The 24012-nt window shown below is 38.9% G+C and overlaps 2 protein-coding genes across 3 annotated transcripts in view; both read left to right on the top strand.

The window, feature by feature from the left end:
• NUP155 (nucleoporin 155kDa) overlaps positions 1 to 11457 on the top strand; it is an 81298-nt gene extending 69841 nt beyond the window's left edge. For both annotated transcript variants that reach the window (XM_006889535.1, XM_006889534.1), the window contains 6 exons: positions 19 to 132; positions 1370 to 1490; positions 2475 to 2585; positions 8367 to 8503; positions 10487 to 10593; positions 11258 to 11457. In XM_006889535.1, coding sequence (XP_006889597.1) covers positions 19 to 132; positions 1370 to 1490; positions 2475 to 2585; positions 8367 to 8503; positions 10487 to 10593; positions 11258 to 11396 — 729 coding nt within the window. In that variant the 3' untranslated portion in view covers positions 11397 to 11457. The remainder of the gene's footprint in view (positions 1 to 18; positions 133 to 1369; positions 1491 to 2474; positions 2586 to 8366; positions 8504 to 10486; positions 10594 to 11257) is intronic.
• LOC102851149 (phosphatidylethanolamine N-methyltransferase-like) lies at positions 6730 to 7373 on the top strand. The gene has a single exon (XM_006889533.1). The coding sequence runs from the start codon at positions 6774 to 6776 to the stop codon at positions 7371 to 7373; it is 600 nt and encodes a 199-aa protein (XP_006889595.1). The 5' UTR covers positions 6730 to 6773.
• Positions 11458 to 24012: the final 12555 nt, after the last annotated feature.

The following is a 24012-nucleotide window of genomic DNA, read 5'->3' as shown; positions in this document are numbered from 1 at the left end:
TTTCCCTGTCCCAACTAGGTTGCTAGGATCCAGCTTCAGATACAAGAGACACTACAAAGGCAGTGTTCCCATCATTCTTCTGTGCAGGATGCAGTTTCTCGGTTGGATTCTGAGCTAATGGATATAACTAAGGTAATAAAAACCAGTGAACATCCTGTTCCAGGCACATAGTCTTGTAATAGTTTTTTACTTTTTATTTCATGAAAAAGATTAATCTGATGCCGTAAAATAAGTCCTTTTTGGTGGAATGCCCTAGCTGCAGCTCACTTCTGGAAAAGGTGAGGCTGCTCTCTTTGAGCTCAGCCTCACTGAGGTTGTTCAGACCCCTACTTACTGATTTATGACCTGGTTCTTTGAAACAGTCACTTGCACTTGCATTCACACCTGTGTTACTGTCTGGCATTTCTGAGCAGTTTTTCCTCTTTTGGTGTTCTTGAATCTGGCTCTAAGTAACTGAAAGACCTGAGATTTCCAGTATTTTCATGATTTTCAAACTTTTCTTAGAACACTAATTCTGAAAGAAACAGTGTTGCAGCATCACCCACCACAAACCGGACAGATGCTCCTTCAGCATCTCTTTCTATTCTGTTTCGGCATAGATGTGTGGATGACTTGAGGAGCAGGGAGTCTTGAGGACCCCTGGCATGTTGACATGGCTTCATGTTTGGGATAGGGCTGAATGAAGGGACCTGTTAGTCTGGACACAGGGAGAGTGTGAACTCCTGAATTTGTGACTGATGCTTGTTTGAACCTAGCCACAGTCACCTGGTGATGAGTTGATCGTAACCCAGATAGGTGAAGAGAAGATGATCTGTTCCATGAACTAGGCTTGCTGCACCCTGATGGCTCACTCTGGTCTTGACTTAGCTTATTGATGCAGATGCTCAGAGGTTCCAAGTTGATATGCTTCCCTCAAAGTCTGATTTGATAGGGATGTGAAAACCGGAAATGGGCAAGCTACACTGGGGATATTAAGGCACAAGGCATGAAATAGCTGGCTTCCACACTTACACAAATGTAGTTATTAGTGAGGGGGGGAACCCCACAAATTATATGAATGAAAAATCATGAAATGAAAGATTGTGTAAAACACAATGTATATGTATGAAACACAATGTATAATGAATGATAAAAATGCTCATTAAAACAAATGCATGCACACCCACTCAACTTTATTTGAATGTGTTTTGCTATGCATTTGCCATTTTTAATAAAGAATTATTATCAGCTACAAATTACCCTCTCTATTTCCTATTTCAGAAACTTAATATTAGAACTATTGTAGTTTTTAGCTAAAGCACACTACAGTTTGAAGTTCTGAATACTGACCTCTGAGTGGATGTTTAATTTTGAGATTTTTCTCCCACAGCTTTATGGGGAGTTTGCTGACCCATTTAAACTTGCAGAGTGTAAGCTTGCAGTAATTCATTGTGCTGGTTATTCAGACCCTATATTGGTACAGACACTTTGGCAAGATATCATAGAGAGGGGTAAGTATTCAGTTGTAAGTATGCGTTCTTCAGTGATTTTTTTAAAGAGATAACAAACTGCTTTTCGCTCATATTTCAGACTCAGGAGAATTGTATATACCTATATAGAAGGTTTGGAAGGAGGAGTGGCATCCACTTCCATAACTGCTGGCTTCCGGAAACCCTGTGAACCTGGAGAGAGGATGAAAGGCACTCAGGCGTCGAGGACTCTCCTTCATAGGGTTGCTATGAGTCGCCTGCGACTCGACAGCACTTAACAACAACAATATAGAGGGTTATGGGTGCATAGTGATCCCGGTAGATATTTGGAAGAGCTCTTTGCAGGTTAATAAGGAATATTGAGGCATTTACCTCGGAATTTCATAACCGCTGTCTTGATACAATGAGAATCTATCATTTAACAGAAACTCAAAATATGCTCACTATATTCATGGGAAAACTTAACACTAGATACTTTAAACCCTTTAACAATGAAATTACCAATTTAAACACTATATTTTGAAAATCTTTTGTACTACTAATGACAAGTCAGATAACCCTTGGTGGCTGACCAGGAAAGCTGCTAGGAGTCCTCTGGCTCAACATTCAAACCCATCATCCCCTCACAGGAGACAGATGTGTCTCAGTCTGCTTCCTGAAAGAGTACAGCCTTGAGTATGGCAGAGTGTAGAAAAGTACAAGCAGAAAAATATATGGTCTCGTCAGTGTTATAAACTGTAATATGTGCTGAATGGAAAACCAATTTATTCTATTCTGTATTATTCAGTCAAATCACAATAAAAATTTAATTTAAAAGACCAGTCAAATTTAAAGATAATGTGAACAAAATACTGCTTAGATCTGCAGCCTTGGAGAGCCCGTGGGACAGCTGTGCTGTGTTCTGTAGGGTGACAGTGAGATAAAAATGGTGTGCTGGCCCTGGTTTTATAGGTCTGGTTTAATGACAGGTCTCTTTCTCTCTCTCTCTCTTTTTTTTTTTAACAGAACTTAGTGATAGTGTGACAATGAGCTCCCCAGATAGAATGCATGCTCTTAGTCTCAAGATTGTGCTCCTTGGCAAAATTTATGCTGGCACACCTCGTTTCTTTCCTTTAGGTAAGTAGTAACCTTACCATCTGTCATGCTTTGATCTTTCTGTTTTAGTAAGTTTCTTCATTGATAAGAAGTGTTGTCCCTTAGAGTAAAATAGGTTTTTAGTTGCTGCTATTTAACTGAAAAGTTGAATTTCCCCTTTACAGGAAGACCCAGCGCTAAATTTGTGGGTTTTGAGGATTTGTTGATGAATAATTGAGCATGAAACGTTCTTTGATAAAACCTTTCAATTTTTTTCTGTCTTAGGATAATGGTAATAGACTATATTCATTATATTGTTTGTCAAGAAAAAGAGCTGTTGAGTGTTTTTATATGCATATCTCTGATTGATTCAGTTGCTCTTTTTTCTTCCATATTGGTTTACATACAAAAGTTGTATACATTGTGTTTCATGCATTCCTCCCTTCACACTGTGTTTCACATAATCATCCCCATACACTGTGTTTTATAAAATTGATCATCATTGATACATGCCCATCAATACCCCACATTTTCAGGCCACCACTGGATCTTTCCTAATTCATTCACCCCTTGCTCTGCCAACCAAGCTCTGCACCCTTGAGATTTCCCCCTTCCTCCTTTCCCTTCCCAATTTGGACTGTAGTACACATCTTACTAGTTATCCTTCTATTTTTACAATAATGGCCTTATGCAGTATTTGTCCTTAGGAGACTGAGTTAGTTCACTCTGCATAATGCTTTTCAGTCTTTCACAAGTTAAGGAGTATATTTCAAACCCATTGCTCCTGACTGCTACATAGTATTTTTCATCATGTGAATGTATCACAGTTTCTCAAGCCATTTGTTTGTGATGGGCATTTTGGTTGTTTCCAAGTTCTTGTGAAGGTGAATCACGCTGCTGTGAACATTGGTGTACAAATCTCCATTTGTGTCTCAGGTCTGTTTTTGTTGGGTTAAATTTCAAGCAGTGGAATAACTGAGCTGGGTCATATGGAATTTCTGTGTTCAGCTTTTTGAGGAAATGCCAAACTACTTTCTAGAGTGGTTGTACCATTGCACAATCCCACCAACAATGTATACAAGTTCCTAACTCTCCACATTCTGTCCAATATTTTTGCTTTCTCTCTTATTAAACTTTGCCACTGATAGGTAGTTGAAAGGAAATTGGTTATCTCATTGTGATTTTGCTTGTATCTCTCCTATTGCCAGTGATTTTGAACATCTCTACATGTGCCTGTTAGCTATCCAGATGTCTTCCTCTCTGAAAAGTCTTTCCATGTCTTTTACCCATTTTATATTTGTTATATAGCCTTTTTCTTGTGGAGGCCCTATAGGAAACATTCATTGTGAGACCCTTGTCTGAGATGTCGTTGCCAAATGTTTTTTCCCCAGTCAGTAGGTTTTCTTTTCACTCTACCTGAAAAAGTTGTTGTTGTTGTTGGGGTTTTTTTAAAAAAAATACAGAATGCACCGCAGTCCCAGAGGTGTGCGGTTCGAATCCACCAGATGCTTTGCTGGAGAAGGAGGGGAAATTTCTTCCTGTACCAGTCAGATCCAATTTGACGGTACACACACATAAAAAATAGTAAAATTAAGAAGAACAATAAAATGGAACGCTTCACAAATTTGCATGTCTTCCTTATGTAGGAAATTCCTCCTGTTAATCTTCTCTGTATCATTCCAATTTTCGTATATGTGCTGCTGAAGCTAGCACTGGAAAAAGTTTTATATGTACACAGGAATTTAATCTTTAGGGGGTTCCATTAATGTTATCCTCTCCCGGTTCTGCATTTAACTGCTCCATTTTACTGACACTAAAATTTCCCTCAAAATAGCAAATACTTGTATTAAGAGATGTAATTATTTAAACCTTTTTCTCAACCAGATATGCAGACTTAATGATGTGGGTATTGTATTTCACTGCTGAACTGGCCAATCTGTGTTTTCCTCATTGTCAAATAGTAAAAGTAAATAAGTACATTCATAGAATAAGCGTTCATTAGAGTAAGTACACGGTAAGTACACAGAGGAAGTACATTAGAGTAACTTCATAGAGTAGGTACATTCATAAAGTAAATACTTTTTTATTACTGAAACATATTGAAAGTACATTCTTATTAATTTCTTTTAAAAATTAGTGTGTAAACTTGCTCACTATCTCTGGACCTTGGTCAAAATAATTGTAGTCATGCCTTTTTTCTTACAAGCAGACACTAAAATGCTATCTCTTTTCTGTGCTATTTTATTGATCAGAGAAAGTCAAAGGGCAAATATTCATTTCTCTAGTTAAAGCCTATTTGAGACAGTATATACTTTTGGGGTATTTCTGCTTAGCTAAGTATTGAGCCTAGGGAAATTCAGAGTAGAAAAGAAGAAATTTTTATATTCCTATACAACTCTTTAATAACAAACAGGCTTTAGGAGAACCTAGATCTAAGTTAATATTTAGAATGTGTAGTGCTTACATAGAAAGAGCTCAGTTGACCTAATGGACAGAAAGTGATGCTACCAAACCAAAAGTGGGTGATTTTAATCTGCGGCCCTCAGGCCTATTTTTACTTGGTTTTGGTCTAACATTCTTTTAGGTGGTATAGCCCTGGTCTGTCCATTTGCCATACAGAGGTAACTCGTGGTGGCTGTGATGCTGAACACTGTGACCCTGATATGCCAAATGTGATCATGGTTACCGATGGTGGACAGTGTTTGGCGGAGCTCCCCAGTTAAAACAAGCTTGGAAGCAGGAGTGACATCCACTTCTGAAATGCTTGCCTCTGGAAACCGTATGAACTTGGAGAAAGGAAGTAAGTTCATAGGGTCGCTATGAGTTGCCCATGACTCGACATTTAACAACAACATTGCTTACATTGAGTCTTTGAATGATAAATGCTACCTAGATTTGGATTTAGCATTCATTTTTTTAGTATCTCCGTCTGCCCATCACATTTCTCAATCTGATTTGTCAGCTCTTATAAATTGTGTTGTTACTTTTATAATCTTATTTTCTTAGTAATAAGAAAAGTAGGGGGAAAATTAATAGGATTAGAACCATTGAAGTAAGTAACTTAGAATTCAGGGTTGTTAGGTTAACTAGAACTCAGCACTGTGAACATAAATCTGAGATTTGCCCTATCCTGCATTATCCTCCCCATCTATGATAAGGTTGACAGTCCATCCCGTTGAGGATCTTCCTCTCTTTCTCCAACCCTCCACCTTTTCCAGCATTATGGTTTTTTCCAACGTCTGGCCCCTCTTCACAACATGCCCATAGTATGAGATGAAGTTTCACCACCTATGCCTCTAAAGAGCACCTTGGTTGTACTTCTTCAAAGACAGCCTTGTTTGTTCTTTTGATAGTCCATGGAATATTCAGTACTCTACTACAAATCTATGACTCAAATCCATTGATTCTTCTTCTGTCATACTTATTCAGTGTTCGGCTTTCCGAGGCTTTGCAAGTCATTGAAAAGAGCAGACGCACCTTAGTCTTTAAACTGACATCAGATTGCAGGAAGTTACTAAAATCATTTACTATTTCTAAAATCAGGATTCATTAGCCCTTTTCTTGACATTTGGTCTTTAAAAACACTGTTTCTAAAATCAAGATGCAATAACCCTTTCCTTGAAGACTCTTAAAGGCAAGATAAAAATACTTTCAAAATATCAGTTCATTCTCCCCAGTTGCAGAATTCCGAATTTTTTTCCGAAAGTTTTGTCATCTTCATGTTCTGAAATGTATTTAGTTCTTTTAAAAAACAAAACAACTTTAAAGTGTACAGTGCAGGGGATTTAATATAGTCACAGAGTTGTGTCACTACCACCACAATCAAATTTTAAAATATTTTTGTCACCCCAAGGAGAAACTACAAATTCACTAAAAGTCACTTCCTATTCCTTGCCCCCCTTCAGCCCTCAACAACCACTATTCTACTGTACATCTATAAATTTGTCCATTGTGGCATCGGAGTTGGAGGTGGACTCATTAACAGCCTGCATTATGCAGATAACACAACCTTGCTCACCAAAACTGAGGAAGACTTGAAGTATTTGCTGAAGAAGATCAAAGACTGCAGTCTTCAGTATGGATTGCAATTCACCATCAAGAAATCAAAGATCCAAGGCAACCCCCGGCTGAGAGGACCTGGGGCCGAAGCCGATTTATGAACGGCCCGGCAGATGGGCTGGACTGCTGCGGGGGCTTCGGCAGTGTTGACTTTAGGCAAACCTCTGCATTATGAATCAACTGCTTGCCTATGTGAACCCCTTAGATTCCAACTTTGTGGCTGCTGTCCTTGCCATCACCTTCAACCCACTCTTCTGGAATGTGGTTGCAAGATGGGAGCAGAAGACAAACAGGCTAAGCAAGGCCTTTGGGTCACCCTACCTGGCCTGCTACTTGCTGGGGAGTGCCATCCTCCTCCTGAATTTGGTTCGCTCACACTGCTTTACACAGGCCATGCAAAGCCAACCCAAGATGGAGAGCCTCGATAATGCTCCAGCCTACTGTATAGGCCTCTCGTTCCTGGGAGTGGGTTTCATGTTTGTGCTCTCCAGCTTCTCCACACTGGGCTTCACTGGAACCTTCCTAGGTGATTACTTCGGCATCCTAAAGGAAGCTAGAGTGACTACATTCCCATTCAACATCTTGGACAATCCCATGTACTGGGGTAGCACCGCCAACTACCTGGGTTGGGCTGTCATGCACGCCAGCCCCACAGGCCTGCTGCTGACTGCAGTAGTGGCCCTCATCTACATGGTTGCTGTGCTCTATGAAGAGCCCTTCACAGCAGAGATTTACCGGCAAAATGACATCCAGTCCAATAAGAGGAACTGATGGGCAAGCTGTAGAGCAGAAACCAGCAGTGGCTGTCCTGGAGGGCAAGTCTATGGCCCACTATGCCTATGCCTTGGAGACTTAGCCCCCACTACTCAGGACTCGGACCTGATGGTGGCTCCAGTGCCTTGGGAAACTGCTGCCTTGGGAGTTTGGCTGGCTGCCACACAGCCTCTGAGCCCCCTCTACATAATACCCTCAGGTCTAGACTTCCCAAAAAAGATCCCTGAGTTAAAAAAAAAAAAAGAAATCAAAGATCCTCGTCATCAGGCCAATTGGCAGTATCATAATAAATGGAGAAAAGATTAACAATTTCATCTTGCTCAGATCATAATCAACACTCTTGGCACCAACAGTCAGTAAATCAAAAGATGAGTTTCTTCGAGAAAGTCTGTTGTCGAAGACCTCTCCAGCTTTTTAAAGAGTAATGATGTCAGTCTGATCCAGGCCATGATCTTCTCAGTTGCTTGCTATAAATCTGAGAGCTGGACCGTGACTAAGGATAACAGAAGAATTGATGCATTTTAGTTGTGGTACCAGAGAAGAGTGTTGATCATACCATGGATTGCCAAGAGAATAAGCACAGGTCTGTCCTAGATAGGGTGAAATTCAGGTTCCTCCTTGGCGGCAAGGATTTTGAAACTTTATCTTACATACTTTGGGCATGTTGTCAGTCAAGAAACAATCCTTGGAGAAGGACATGATGCTAGGAAGGGTGGAGGTTCAGTACAAGAGGGAAAGGCCCTGAATGAGTTAGTTTGACACAGTAATGGGGTCAGGCGTGTCAGAGATGGTGAGGTCTCAGGATAGGGCAAGGTTCAGAGCTGTTGTTCACTATGAGTCGTAAGTGGATGGCACGTAACAAAAAAATAATATAGATCTTGTTTTCGTAACTTTAAAAAATCAGAATTTTTTTCCTATGAATTTATTAATAAGATCTGTTATTTATTATCAAGTGTTAAAATCCTAATTTATAATCTTCTTCCTCTTTAGATTTTATTGTACAATTCTTAGAACAGCAAGTTTGCACTTTGAACTGGGATGTTGGCTTTGTAATACAAACAATGCATGAAATTGGAGTGCCATTACCTAGACTACTGGAAGTGTATGATCAGTTATTCAAATCACGGGTAAGGAAATGAAAATACTTCGTTTCATAAACTAATCCTTCTAGACATAGGAGTGAAGTTATTTTGATTACAAACTTGTAAGTATCTTAGCAGGAGAGATTTGCTTCATTAGTTGTCTATCAAAAAGGATCATACTTTAGATTTTTCCTTTACTTTGTATTGATTTGTATACAAAATTCCTATACATGTATTTCATACAATCATTCATATACATTGTGTTTTATGAAATCAGTTACCATTGAGCTTTGCTTTCTATTTAGCCCTTTTCAGGTTCCCATGAATCTTCCCTAATTTACCCACACTCCCCCTCACCAAAATGCTGTCCTAGTTATTTCCCACCATTTCTTCCTTCCCTTTCTCCTTTTGGACACATCTTTCTAGTTATCCTTTTATTTTTATAATAGTAGTCTTTTGCTTAGTATGTTCTTATGAGACTGAGTTCACTCAGCACAATTCTCTAGCCTCTCCCACAGTTATATGGTAGTTTACTAAATCATTGCTCCTTAGTGCAACAATAGTATTCCATTGTGGTACTACATAGGATTCCATTGTGTGAATGAACCACAGTTTTTCAATCCGTTCACTTATTGATGACCATTTGGGCTGTTTTCTTTTTCTTGCTATTTTGAATAACACTGCTATGAACATAGATAGTATACACAGACTTTTCTAATAGTTGCTTTTCTGATATGATAAAAATAAAATAGTATCTCAGAGTATCAACAAACGTGTGTGTTTTACTTTGCCAGTAGACTAGACCAAAACGTGGGCTAAACACATTCCATTGTGTATCATTTGAGTTGGGTTTTTTTTTTTAATTTGTTGGTGTGTGAATCATTTACTTGGATTAAAATAACGTTACATTAAGGCCTCATGTTACAAATGCCTGATATAGGGTTAACTTCTGATTCTGCACACTTTGCAGACCCTCCCTTTGGGCCTTTCTTTACACTGATCTACTACTGTTAGTCAATGCCAACTCATGGTAACCATTTGCTGGGTTTCCAGGCCTGGAAGTCTTAATGTGTGACAGCCTCATCTTTCACTCATTGGTAACTGGTAGGGTTGGACTGAAATCTGTGGATCTTTACGTTTTGTTTTTTTTTAAAAAAAAAGACAGTTTTAAGGGAGTTCTGGTAGCCTAGTGGCAAGAAGTTGCACTGCAATCCCAGAGGTGCTGATTTGACGGTACACACACACAAAATAATTTTTTTTAAAAAAAAAGACAGCTTTAGTGCAAGTGGTTTTAATGTATCCAGAGTAGTGTTTTGTTTTTTTGAGTGTGTGTGTGTGTGTGTGTGTGTACTGTTCAATCGGATCTGACTGGTAGAAGAGGAGATTGCCTCTCCTTTTCCAGCAGAGCATCTGGTGCATTTGAACCATGTATCTCTAGGACTGCAGTGCAGCTTCTTTCCACTAGGCCATCAGAGCTTCTTTCCAGAGTGCTTTTTATCCTCCTCCTCCTTTCTTCTTTTTTTTTTTAAATTGTTTTCCTTACAAAGAATGTATCCAGAGTACTTTTATGTGTCTTTCATTTGAGTATCACAAAAAGCATATAATGAAATTGATAAATCTCATCCTCATATTATGGTAACAAAAGGGCAGGAATGTTAAACTTGGCTCAAGTCTCAAGTCAGATCACTTGTAACTACTGATGCTGGAGCTAAAAACAAGATTCTTTGAGTGCTGATACAGTCTCTTAAAGTTCTAAATATGTCACATCTCAGGTGTCACATATTTCTGAGCAGGAAGTTTATATAGTCTACAAAGTATATTAATACTTAAGATATTCTTACTAAATAACATAGTGCCATTCTTAGGATAATTCAAATACTAATTATAACCAGGTATTTAACATAATTTGATTTTTTAATAGCAACAAGTTGCACTTAGTTCTTTGATGATTGTTTTAACTAACATAAATGATTAAAAATCAGCCAGTGCCATTTGCCTTACAACTCACGTTACATACTTTCCTAATAGGATCCATTCTGGAACAGAATGAAGAAGCCTCTTCACCTTCTAGACTGTATACATGTATTGTTAACAAGATATGTTGAGAATCCTAGCCAAGTTCTAAATTATGAGAGGTAATTATGAAATGTTGTTGTGTACTCGCAGGTCAGAATTGACCCATAGTTGACCCACTGGCGGGTTTTCCTAGGTAGTTATTGGATGGGAGGAGATTGCAAAAGGTTTTAGATTCTTTTCCTCTCTGGGTAACTAATTTGGAGAGAATGGAGAACAATAGGGCAGGTCTCCAGAAATCTAGGAAATTCAAGTTCTTGTACACGTTAACAGCTATTTGAGAATAATGTTAAGCAACATATATGAAAAGTAGGACTGTTTACCTTTTTCAACTCTTGGATCCTTTTACAATTGAAAAGGTATAATTTATAGATTAGCTTTACTTCTTTCTACTTTGCATAAGTGGCCTCAGGTCAAAACAGTTCTAACTGAATCTTTCTGAGATTATTGGCCATCTCAAGAAATAGTCTTTGAAAATTGCAAAAGAATTTCCAATTTTAATATGACTCATCATTGTGATAATATTCAAGTGGAAAATGATGGTTTTATAGTGGTCTACCTGCCCTTTCATTTTAATATCTGTTTTTATTATTTGTCACTTAAACATATCTTCTTGTGCCTATCTGCAGAATAATAAGGGAAGTTAGCAGACGTTTTAGAGGTGTGCTAGAGGAAGAAGTATTTCTAAATGCATGAATAGTTGATCAAGTGTCTATTGCTCTACAGGAGAAGATTCACAAATCTCTGCCTGGACGCTGTTTGTGGTTACCTGGTTGAGCTCCAGTCTATGAGCTCTTCAGCAGCAGTACAAGCCATTACAGGGAACTTCAAGTCTCTTCAGGCTAAACTAGAGCGGCTTCACTAATTACTGTAATGTATTTTCATCCCTTTGTTTTAAACTGTAAAATAAAAGCTCATTTGGGTCCGGATATCAGGTGCTCTGTATCTAAGATTAAGAATGTTTTTAATAGAAACATGTTTTGTTTGGTGGCTGTTTTTTTGTTTTTCAGAAACATGTTTTTAATACGTGGTTACCATCAAATATATTTCTCAAATCTATTCTTTTCTATGAATATTCTTCTGTTCCTTAATAATCAGGTTAAAAACACTGAAATAAGAGTACGATCTTAAATAGAGTTTTTAAAAAAAAAATTTGGACACTCTTATATATTTTACTCCGGTTAGAAATAGGAATTTTTTTAATATGTAGGCCTATTTTTAAAATGGTATTAAAACATAACTAAATAGGCTGGATCAAGTCCACTGTCATAATACTGGATTCCAGAAGAGTTTTTAAGTAGACAAAGATAAACCATTTCTTTTTAAAATAGTAATATGAATCCAATTTTATGTTCATCCATGGAAAGACATTTCCTCCAAATACTAATATTGAAAAAGTTGTGGTCACTGATGATTGGTGCACCCCTAGTTCTTGGTTATTTTAAGCAAATAATAAATTTATCAGTAATTCCCTGTACCCCGAAACTTGCACAGTTAGTGTTTTCCCTTCATGTTCAGTTGGCTGGATTTTTTGTTTGTTTTCCTATTTGACAGTCAACTCCATCACAGCAGTGATTCTGTAAGTAAGCAGCAGTACCATCTTGGAATTTGTTAACAGTTCAGGTTCTCAGACCTAATGAATGAAAACCTTGGGAATGAAACGCAGCAATCTGTGTTTTTACAAGGTCTCGTAGCGATTCTGCTCATACGAGTTGGAGGACCATTGTATTAAGGGATACTGTGACTTTTCATGTGGAAGTTAGACTGTGAATAAGAAGCCTGGGGAAGATTTAATTGTGGTGTCATGAAAAATGTGGAATATACCAAAGACTTCCGTGACAAACAAACAAACACGTCTTGGAAGAAGTGTAACCAGAATGCTCCTTGGAGGCAAAAATGACGAGACTCACATACTTTGGACATGGTATCAGAAGGGGCCAGTTCCTGGGGAAGGGCATCATGCTTGTAAAATGAGAAGGTCACTGAAAAAGAACTAGACCCCAAATGAGACAGATTTGCACAGTGGTTGCTACAAGGGAATGAAGGAAGCAAAGCAGAGATGGTGGGGACGGCACCAAGTCTGGCAATATTTCATCCTGTCGTGTGAGTCAGAACCAGCGTAATGGAACCTAAGAGCAACCCAGCCTTCCAGAGTTTATGAGCTGAGATTCCTCTCCCATTCCTCCACCCTTCCCCACCAGTAACAACAACACAGGTTTTACTCAAGTCGTAATAATTATATTGTTAGTATAGATTGTTCCCAAGATCTGAACAGGATCCATTCCCAAGTGTATCTTTCTTATTTAGCCTTACTTTAGTGCAAGAAAACTTGAAACTTTTCCAGTGAATTATGTACAGCAACTAAAGGTGATTGTGATTTTGTTGGAAGTAAGGGTTGATTCTCTTGAGAAGAGGGCAATCACAGGGCTTCTTAGAAGATGGTAAGACTTCCTTTTACCATGTCATCAAGAGGGTCTAGTCCTTAGAAAAAGCTATGCTTGGAAAGGCGGAAGGTCACTTAAGGAAACATGACACAATAACTGTGAGCTGAAGCACAGCAAGGGATAGTGAGATTGACCCTTAACACTTAACAACAATGAACTCACTCTTTTTACAAGGGCGAATTTACATAATAGTGAAGGACAGATAAGAATTACCAGTGAGATATTCATACTCAGGGACTACATATAATGTAATTTTAATTAGTTTCCTAAAATTAAAGAAATCAAGTGCCACAATGTCATGTAACAAGGGAGGGCAAAGTGGCAGTGGCCTCAGTTAACAAAAAGGCAAAAAAGCTCATTGCTAATCAAGTCAGTTCCAACCCGTGTCCCTGTAGGACAGAAGAAAACTACCCCATGATTTCCAAACCTTTGGAGCAGCACGCTGCCTCATCTTTCTTCTGCCAGGCAGCTGGGGAGTTTGAATTGATGGCTTTTTGAGTTAGCAGTCCAGCATACCCACTATATCAGCAAAGGGTTCTGCAAAATAGCAAAAAATGGACTTTCCTCTCTTCCTTTTACACTATCTTCTGCATTTTGTCACCAAAGCATAACTAACAACTTTAAAAATCTATTTCAAGTCTTACTTCTATTTTTGCCTTTCCTGAAACTGTCAGTTAACCTTGCTACATTGATTTTTGGGGTGTTTTATTTTCTTCTGGAATCTTCTAATGGAACCACTCATTTTTATCTCATTTCCACCCCTTAAGTTTAGCCTTTTTCAATATAAATACATAAAATGAATGTGTGTGCCACATAACAATATCGCAAGTTTGAAAATCCTGTCATTTGTGTAAAATGAAAGGCTTGCTTAAATGCTGTCATTCAGGCCTGACCCCAATTCTGAATGATTGGTTGATAGCAGAACTAGATGTATGGTCATGCTGTTCGTATGACATCTGTTAGGAAAACATCCATGATGTCAATCTCTGAGATCTACTTATTAAAAATAAGATGTGTGCAATGAATCAGAATAACAAACAGCACTACTTTGTAATTCATAGAAACTACTGTTTTTTTCAAAGATGTCTGCATGTATCTGGGAGTATTTAAAATCTATCTTTTTTTAAAAAATAGTACGCTAGCATTGTCAAATGACCTGTGAACAACCAGAAATCTGAATCCCTTTTATTCATGTAGCACCATCTGACCCCACAATGGTTGTTTGCAATTACCATTTAACAGGGAAGATTCCCTAAGGGAAAAGAAATGTTGGGTGGGTTTTTTAAAAATTAATTTTCACATAGTAATTAATTTACATTGTTTCATTCATGTACATTGTGCTTTATACAATCTTCCATTTATATTGTTTCATGAATTCACATGCATTGTATTTTATATAATCAATTACTATTGATTTATGCTTATTATTACCCTGTCTTTTCAAGTCCCCATTGAATCTTTCCTATTGCTTCATTCCTTCCCAATCTGCCCATGAAACTGCTACACATATATGTATATAAATAGTATTTAGCAAAAATCATTATTTCTTGGTGTTGTGTAATATTCCATTGTGTGAATGTACCACAATTTCTCAGTCCATTTGTTTGTTGATGGGCATTTGGGTTTCCATATCCTTGCTATTATGAACAATGCATGCTGTGCACATAGGTGTACCTATCTCCATTCAAGTCTTAGTTTGGTTTGTTTGTGGTTTGGGGTTGTTTTTTTTTTTTTTGGTTTGTTTTTTTTTAATAATCAACTGACCTTTAATGAGTATATTTTGTACATGCATTGAGGTAAGTTCAAAGGGCCTTCTCCATTCAAATAGAACTGGGAAGTCAGAGCTCATCAAGCCAGTAAAGTGACTTCACAGCCATCTCATGGCCTGGTATCCTGTGGATCCTGTACCCCCAGCAGTAGGCGCTACCAGTCCTGTAGGGTGCCTCTTCTGCTGTCGGGCAATATTAATCATTGGCATTTTCCTCCAGGTAGCCTCTACGTAGGAAGAACAGGACACTGTGGCTCAAGCCTAGTTTGTGGGAAGAAGGGGAGGCACTTGGAGTGGAACAGGGACAGGAAACATGATAAATTAATCCTAAGAATGACCAGATGCATGCAGGATGTGCGGCGAGCATTCCAGGGGTCCTAGGAGTCTCTGGTCTGGTCTAGGAGGCATTTAGGAGGATGTGGTACAAAACGCTGGATTGTTGATGCCTTCCTGGACCCCAGATGTTCTTTATGTCGGAGCTATAAGGTAGGGGTGGGGCAGGCCCAGAATTTTCAGGACTAAGAACTTCTAACACTAGCCTAAAGCCACAAGACAGGGGTGCCTGTGAGCACATTTCAGAAGCCATCCTGACTGCATTCTGCCTCTTAGCTGAATAATAACCTTTTGACTTAGTATGGTTGTGTGTGGCCTGTGAACTGTCTCATCCAATCTTGGACCCAGTAAAACAGTAAGATTGGTCTTGAGAGGAGTAGAAAGATGTATGGGATTGTAGAGAACATGTCTAACCTCATGGGAGTTGGTTTTGTGTTAATGATGCCGTTAACAGGGACAGTTTCCCTTTGGGAAGTCACTAAAGGTCAGACATAGCTGTCCCCACAAGGCCTTAGCTCTTTTTTCAGCAAGTAATTGTGAAGACCATGGCCTGGATCTGGCATACCTTAGTCTCAAACTGACATTGACGGCTGACTTTCCTAATGCAACTCATCTTGGTATCCTGACTGCTGGTGCTAAGAATCTTGATTGTGGATCTGAGCAAGATGAAACTTAACAGTCTCAACTTCTCCATCTATCATAGTGCTGCCAGTTGACATAGTGGTGAGAATTTTTGTCTTCATGTTGAGGTGCAATCCATATTGCAAACTACAGACCTGTAGCAAGCTCTTCAGGCCCTCATTTTCAGCAAGCAAGGTTGTGTCATCAACATAACATAGATTGTTAATGAATCTTCCTCCAAATCTGAGTCCTGCTTATAAAGTCCATCCTCCTGGATGATTTGTTCTGCATATAGATTGAAAAGGTATGGAGATAAGACACATTCCTGACACACCCTTTCTTGATTTTGAAACATGCAGTGTTTACTTACTCTGTTAGGAGGACTGCTTCCTGATCCAAGTGTAGATTTCACATGAGCACAGACAAGTGTTCTGGAATTCAGAAATTTTGTAAAGCTAGTGAAGCTAATTCTAAAACTTGTGTTAAGTGCCATGAAGTGGAGTATGATTCATTGTGACTCTGAACAACAGATCTGAACTCGGATGTATTCTTACCATCTCTAATACACTTGATCCCATTGCTACAACCGCTGTGTCAATCTCATTGAAAGTCTTTCTCTCTTTTGCTGACCTTCCACCTGTCCAAGAAGACATATATTGAAATAAGACTTCAGGATAGCAAAAACAGTTTTGTAAAGAATTACTTTGAAAAAAATACTTTGAATTTAAATTTGACACTATAAATTCGACATTATATTGACAGTGTAGCATAAAGCTACCGTAATCACAATGTACTGTGTAAGGATAAATATGGATCAAAGGTAAAGAAATAGAGCCATGAACAATTTTTTCTTGTGACTCAGATTCAACTGGCACAGGAGGAGGTTACCCCTCCTCCAGCAGAGCATCTGGTGGATTTGAACCAAGCACCTTCAGATTTGCAGTGCAGCTTCTTTGCCACTAGGCCACCAGCACCTCCTGAACAAATTGTTTTTTAACAAATTCTGCTTCTACATGGGTTCAAACCTTATTGTTTTTTTGTTGTTTTTCAGTGCCATCAAGTACAACCCATAGCAACCCTATGAACAACAGACCTGAACCCTGACCCACCCTGTGTCATTTTTACCATTTCTAACACACTAGAGCCCATTGCTGCAGTCACCATGTTAAATCTATCTTGTTGAGGGTCTCCCTCTCCTTCACTGACCTTCCACCTTTTATAGCATGATGTCCCTCTCCAAGCAACAGCCTCTCTTAGTTCTCCAATACCCAAAATATGTGAGATGAAACAACATCATCCTTACCTCCAAGACTCTTAGCTGCACTTTTCCTAAGGTCCATCTGTGGGGCTTTATTACCATGTCCAGTGCTCTTCTTTAACACCTTATACCCTATACAAAAAAATTAAATTTACCCCAGGCCTAAATGTAAGAACTAAAACTATAAAAATCTCTAGACAAAAGTAATCAGGTTATGCTTTTGTGACCTTTTCTTAGATCATTTAAAAAAAAGCCTGAATCAGGGGAGGAGGAAGTTTATTAATTGGGCTTTATAAAAATTATAAAAACATCTCTTCAAGGGACACAATAAAAAAGAAAGGACAAGCGAGACTGATAAATATTTGCAAAACAGAGATCTAGCAAAGGGGTGTTTGAAAGATAAACTCATCTTCCAGTTCAATAAGAAGACAATTTCCACAAAATGGGCACAAGATTTGGAAGAAGTGAATGGTAAATAAGCACATTAAGATTCCTCATGCTGTACTGCAATCCCAGAGGAGGCACACGGTTTGAATCCACCAGATGCTCTGCTGGAGAAGGAAGGGCAATCTCCTTCTGTACCAGTCAGATCTAATTTGACAGTACACACACAAAGTAATTAATAATAATAAAAAAATTTTTAAAAATTTCTCACATCTTTATTCAGTAAGGAAATGTAAACTAAAACTATAATATGATACTATATATTCACCATGACTAAAATTTAAAAATCTGTCCAACTTTCGTATTGGCAAGGGTGGCACTGATAGGAAAGCAAAATGACAACCAATCTGTCAGTCAGTTTCTTTGAGGGTTAAACATACATTCATCATCAGATCTGTAAGTATTTACTAAAAGTCTTTTAACTATAGAAAAATTTGAAGAAGAAACTGCACAGTCACCCCAAACTGGAAGCAAAAATCTCTTAGCAAGTTTGATTGAGATTTGTATTGGGGATCTTACTTGAATCCATACTCAATACACTTGGTAATAGCTGTCGGGAGATGAGGAGACATATTGCACTGGGTAAGTCTGTAGGCAAGGACTTCTCCAAATTATTAAGGAGCAATAATGTTATTTTGAAGATTAAGGTGTGCCAGATTCAGAGCATAGACTTTCCATTCGTTTGCTGTGCTGCTGAGAACTGGATAAATACAGATGATAAAAAGAAAAATTGATGCCTTTGAACTGTGGTGTTAGAGAAGTACTGAGTATCCCATGGACTGCCAAAAGAACAGATATGTCTTAGAGAAGGTGCTGTCACAGTACTTTTGGCATGTTGCTAGGAAAGATTATTCCTTGGTGAGTAATAACATGCTTGGAAATGTGGAAGGACAGCAAAGGAGAGGAAGACTGTGAACAAGGTGCATTGACACAGTAACTACAGTAATGGACTTGAGTGTTTCAGAGACTGAGAAAATGACACAAGATAGGAGTTGTGTTACTAACCCAAAGACCAGGCCTCTCAGGTGGTTCATATCCGCCAACAGCTCTGAAGAAGACAAATGGGCAGTGTCTTCCTGATGGGCAAATTCTTCCAGAATTTGCAGCCTCGGAAGCTCACTGAATGGAGCGTCAACTATGTGTTGGTTCCAAAATGAGAATAATTAGAGTTGTTATGTGCTGATGAGTTGACTACAACTCACAGTGACCCTATGAATAGTAGCTTGGAACTTTGCCCTATGCTGAGTCATCATCACCATCTCTGACACATCTGACCCCATTGCCACAGTCACTGTGTCAATCCATCTCATCCTGGGTCTTCCTCTCCTGTGTTAACCCTCTACCCGTCCAAGCTTGATGTCCTTCTCCAAGGACTGATCCCTCCTGACAACCTAAGCAAATAATGGGAGACAGAAAAATCTTTGCTTCCTAAGTGCAAACTGGTTTCACCCTCTCTAGGACAGACTTGTTGGTTCTCTTGGTAGTCCATGGTATAGTCACTAATCTCTAGCACTAAAATTCAAAAGCATCAATTCTGTTGTCTTTAGTCACTGTCCACCTCTCAGAAACAGAAATTGAGAGGATAAATGCCTGGGTGAAGCCCTAATCTCTAGATTGATATTGTTGCTCTTTAGAACTCTAGAGAGATTCTTGACAGATTGCCCCATGCAACTCATCTTTTGATTTCCTGACTGTTGATACCAAGAGTGTTGTTGATTGTAGGTCCAAGTAAGATGAAATCATTAACTTCAATCCTTTCTCCATCTATAGATTGGCAATCTACATATGATAGATCATACATATCTATCATGATACTGCCTTTTGGTCTGGTGGTGAGGATCTTTGTTTTCTTTTTTTCACTGAAACAAATGTTTTTATTTCTTTAACATCTAGAAGCAACCTTAGGTTTTTAACCTATTTAGCTGCCCTATAAATATCCATTTAAATGTCTTACTCTTATTTGTTTTTGTTGTTATAACAATATATTCCAGCAGAATGAAAATTTAAGATTCATAGAAAACATTAAGAAGAAATAAATCATTAATCATGGAGTTGTACAGTTTGATGGAGGGGGATGTGGGAAATTGGAAGAATCCGTTCTCAAAAACAATATTTGAATTTTGTAAGTAAACTAGTATAAAAAATGCTGTCATAAAAGTGGGTGTGTGTTAAAAAAAAGAAGGAATAAATCATTCATATTACTTTCAAAGAAAGGTGACCCGACAGTGTGGAAAATTATTGAACAGTATCATTGATATCATATGCAAGCAAGATTCTACTGAAAATGATCCAGAAATGATGAACAGCACATCAACAGAACTGCCTAAAGTACAGGCTGGGTTTAGAAGAGGCTGTGGCACTAGGGATATTATAGCCAATGTTTGATGGATCTTGACTGAAAGCAGGGAGTACCAGAGGAATGTGTTTCATTGACTCTGCAAAGGTGTTTGTGTGAGTCACAACAAACTGTGGCTGACTCTGAGAAGGATGGGAATCCCAGAACATTTGATTGTGTTTATGTCAAACTTACACTTGAACCAGGCAGTCGTCAGAACAGAGCAAGGAAATACTACATGGTTCAAAATTGGGGTGGGTGTATGCTAGGGATGTGTCCCTATCTCCTTACCTTTTCAGTCTGTATGCAGAACAGATCATCAGGGAGGCTGGGCTTTATGAGGAGCAGTGTGGCATCAGGATTGAAGATAGACTCATCAACAATCTGCTTTATGCAGAGGACACAGCCCTGCTTGCTGAAACAAGAGGACCTGAAGAACTTGCTGCAGAAGGAAAATGACTGCAGCCTTCAATGTGGATGGAAACTCAACATCAAAAAACCAAAATTCTCACCACTGGGCTAATTGACAGCATCATGATAGATGGTGAAAAGATTGAGATTGTTAACAGCTTTAGTTTGCTTGGCTCCACAATCAACACTCTTGGTACCAGTAGCCTGGAAATAAAAATATGAATTGCATTGGGAAAGCTGACCATCAGGGACCTCTCCAACATACTGAAGAGCAACGATGTCAGTGTGGAGACTAAAGTGTACCTGATCCAGGCTGTAGTCTTTGCAATTACTCGCTATGCATCAGAAAGCTGAACAATGACTGTTGTTGTTTGGTGCCATAGAGTCATAGACAACTCATAGTGACCCTATGAACGAATGGCCTTAGCAGTTTTCGTGCATAGAGTTTCCAGATGCAAGCTTTTTCGGAAGTGGATGCTGCTCCTGCTTCCAGACTTGTTTTAGTTGGTAAGCTCCAGCCAACACTGTCCACCATGGGTACCCATTACCACAATTGGCACATCACTGTCGCAGTGTTCAGCATCACAGCAACACGAGTTACCTCTGTACTAGAGATGATAAAAGAAGGACAATTGGTGCCTTTGAGCTGTGGTGCTTGAGAAGACTATTAAGAAGACATGGACTTCCAAGAAAACAAACAGGTTCATCCTGGAGAGAGTGAAACCAGGCAAAGATTCTGAGGCTTCATCTTAAATCCTTTGGTCATGTTGCAAGGAGGGACATCATGCTTGGGAGTGTAGAAGGACAGCTCAAGAGAGGAAGACCTTCAAGATGGATTGATTCAGCCACTGGGTAACGAGGGTAGGTGTAACAAGACAATAAGGTTGGCACAGTACAGAACAAGTTTCAGGGCTATTGTACATAGGAATGCTGTGAGTCACAAGTGCCTCACATAACGGCACATAACAACAACAACATACTCTACCTAAGATATCCCTTAAATATTTTTTCTTTTGTTTCCAGTGGTGGTGGATAGAAATACAATATAAATAATACAGATATGCCAGATCATAAATATCAGTGTATCAACTGACCCATCAGTTTATTTTATAAAAATATACCTATCTATTTACCGACCTACCTATATGAGGCAGCATTTGATTCAGTAGTACATAGGGCTGCTATGAGTTGGAATTGACTCAATGACGTCTAGCATTTTGTGTATGTATTGTATGTGTGTGTGTGTGTGTGTGTGTGTGTGTGTATATATATATATATAAATTTGTTGTTGTAATGTGCTGTGGAGTTAGAATTGACCCATAGCTGACCCTCTAGTGGGTATTCAGAGATCTGTTTTCTTGATGTAGGAATGCAGCCCATGTTAAAGGTGACCTTCTAGGTGCTAGTTATGAAGGACAAGATAATACACAAGATGGGAGAAGCCAGCATAAGATAATTAAGGGAAATTAACTCACTGAAAAGTACACAAAAGTGTTAGGTACCTTCTCACTAGAGTTTCAGCTCTTTGGGCTCCCACTTGCCTGGAGGCTCTCTCTGTGCTGTCTGTGGCCCCCAAACACACCCTCCTGGGCCCTCCCAGATATACCCTGACTTTGGCACAGACCACTAAGATAACTCCCACTAATGGGACAATCCCCATGCCAAACACCACTACATTATCAGAGACCTATGAATGCCATGGCAGCTCTGTGACCTGTTTTACTGCTAGCATTGCTGATGTTATCTGCTTCTGGACAGAATGCAAAGGAACAGAATAAGCTACTGTTCACAGAATTCAACAACTGGTGATTGCCACATGGTGAACAGCACAGAATTCTATTCTGTACCTACTCCTGCTCCATTGCCAACTTTCAACTCTCACTTCCTCTATGACAGCTTCCCCCACAGTTACCACCTCAGGACCATAACTGACTTTGTCTCCCTACCTCAGAGTCTGGGCCAAAGTCAGCTTTTGATGCAGCATGTTCCATTTGCAGGAATTGTCCCTGCTTTGGGTTTAAAGGCTCTACTTTTCTTTATAAATTCTGCCAATCTAAAGAACAAATTGACTACATTCTGTAAAAGGCATCAAGCTAATATAGACTGCTGGTTAATATGTGTAATTCACCAAAACCAAAACAATATCTTTCAAGATGTCTCACATGGAAGATGCTATTCCATCTTTACATTTCCAGAGGATGCCTATTTTGGAGCATCAGACCATGAAGAAAAATCAATTATAATTTTTTCTCAACAAGAACATTTAAAACACTGCATGAATTGGGGTAATGGGAGCAGGTGTATCAGAGACCGTGTGGTCGGCACAGGATAGAGCAGGATTTAGGGCTCGTACATAGGGTCGCTATGAGTTGCAAGTGACTCGACAGCACATAACAACAACTGCATGAATCCTTGTGACTGTCTTCTTTTAAATAGCTGTGCTGTGGGATTATGTTCTCTTTTCTTCCCTTTCCAAATGTAACCTTGTGAGTGATGGAAAACACTGCCCTGACAGATTACCTCATGATTTTTAATAGTTTAATTTTAGTAATCTTTAAAGCCTGAAAGAAGTCTCATTTTCATCCTAACTCAGTTTGTAGTTTAGTGACCACATCTGAGAAGAGTACTAAATGAGCATCAATCAGGTGAAGTTTTGGCTATCATTTTGAAAGTGTAATAAATTTATAAATTTAATAGTACTAATCCCTGGACGTGTTTACTAGGTTATGCCAAGAAATCTGGAGAACGACTAACTACCCAGCCAACTGACTGGAAGAGATCCATATTTAGTCCCATTAAAAAAAAAAAAAAGACCCAACAGAGTGTCAAAATTATCAAACAATATAGCTAATCACACACAAGCAAAATCTTGCTGAAGATTATCCAGAAATTGTTAAACAGTACATCAGTAGAGAACTACCAGCTTGTAAGCTGGTTTTAGAAGAGGTCATGACACTAAGGACATTATCGCAAGTGTCAGATGGGTGTTGGCCTCAAGCAAAGAGTACCTGAAGAATGTCTGTGTTTCATTGACTATGCAAAGGCATTTGTGTGGAACACAACTAATTGTGCTAACCTTGAGGAAAATTGGAATCCCAGAACATTTGATTGTGCTCTGAAACCTATACTCAGACGAGGAAGCAGTCGTCAGCAAGGAAACACTGCATGGTTCAAAATCAGGAAAGGAGTGTGTCAGGGATGTGTCCTGTCTCCAGACTTTTTCAATCTATATATGGAACAGATAATTCAAGATGCTGAGCTTTATGAGGAGGATTGTGACATCAGGATTGGAGGAAGCTTCATCAACAACCTGTGTTATGTTGATAATACAGTCTTGCTTGCTGAAACTGAGGAGGACCTGAAGCGCTTGCTGCAGAAGATCAAAGACTGTAGTCTTCAATATGGATTGAAACTCAAAAAAGACAAAGATTCTCACCCTCGGCCAGTTGGCAGTATCATGATAGATGGAGAAGAGACAATTTCAGATTGCTCAGCTCCAGAATCAACACTCTTGGCACAGCAGTCAGGAAGTCAAAAGAATTGCAGTAGGAAAATCTGTCAGGGACCTCTCCAAAGTACTGAGAAACAACATTGTCAGTCTAGAGACTAAGATGTGCCTGATACGGGCCGTGGTCTTCACAATTACTTACCATGCATCAGAGAACTGGACAATGACTAAAAGTGACAGAAAAAAAAGGATCAATGCCTTTGAGTTGTAGTGCTGTAGAAGAGTATTGAATATTCCATGGACTGCCAAGAAAACAAACAGGTCTGTCTTGGAGAGGGTGAAACCAAGTTTCTCCTTGGAGGCTAGGATTTTGTTTTTTGTTTCTTTTTTCTATAATTATATTTTATTAATTTTCATAA

The sequence above is a fragment of the Elephantulus edwardii genome, unplaced genomic scaffold, assembly GCF_000299155.1.
Source record: "Elephantulus edwardii isolate Elephantulus edwardi_28Jun2011 unplaced genomic scaffold, EleEdw1.0 scaffold00079, whole genome shotgun sequence".
Classification (NCBI taxonomy): domain Eukaryota; kingdom Metazoa; phylum Chordata; class Mammalia; order Macroscelidea; family Macroscelididae; genus Elephantulus; species Elephantulus edwardii.
Note: the sequence above shows the minus strand (reverse complement) of the source record. Positions and strands in the feature narration are given on the sequence as shown.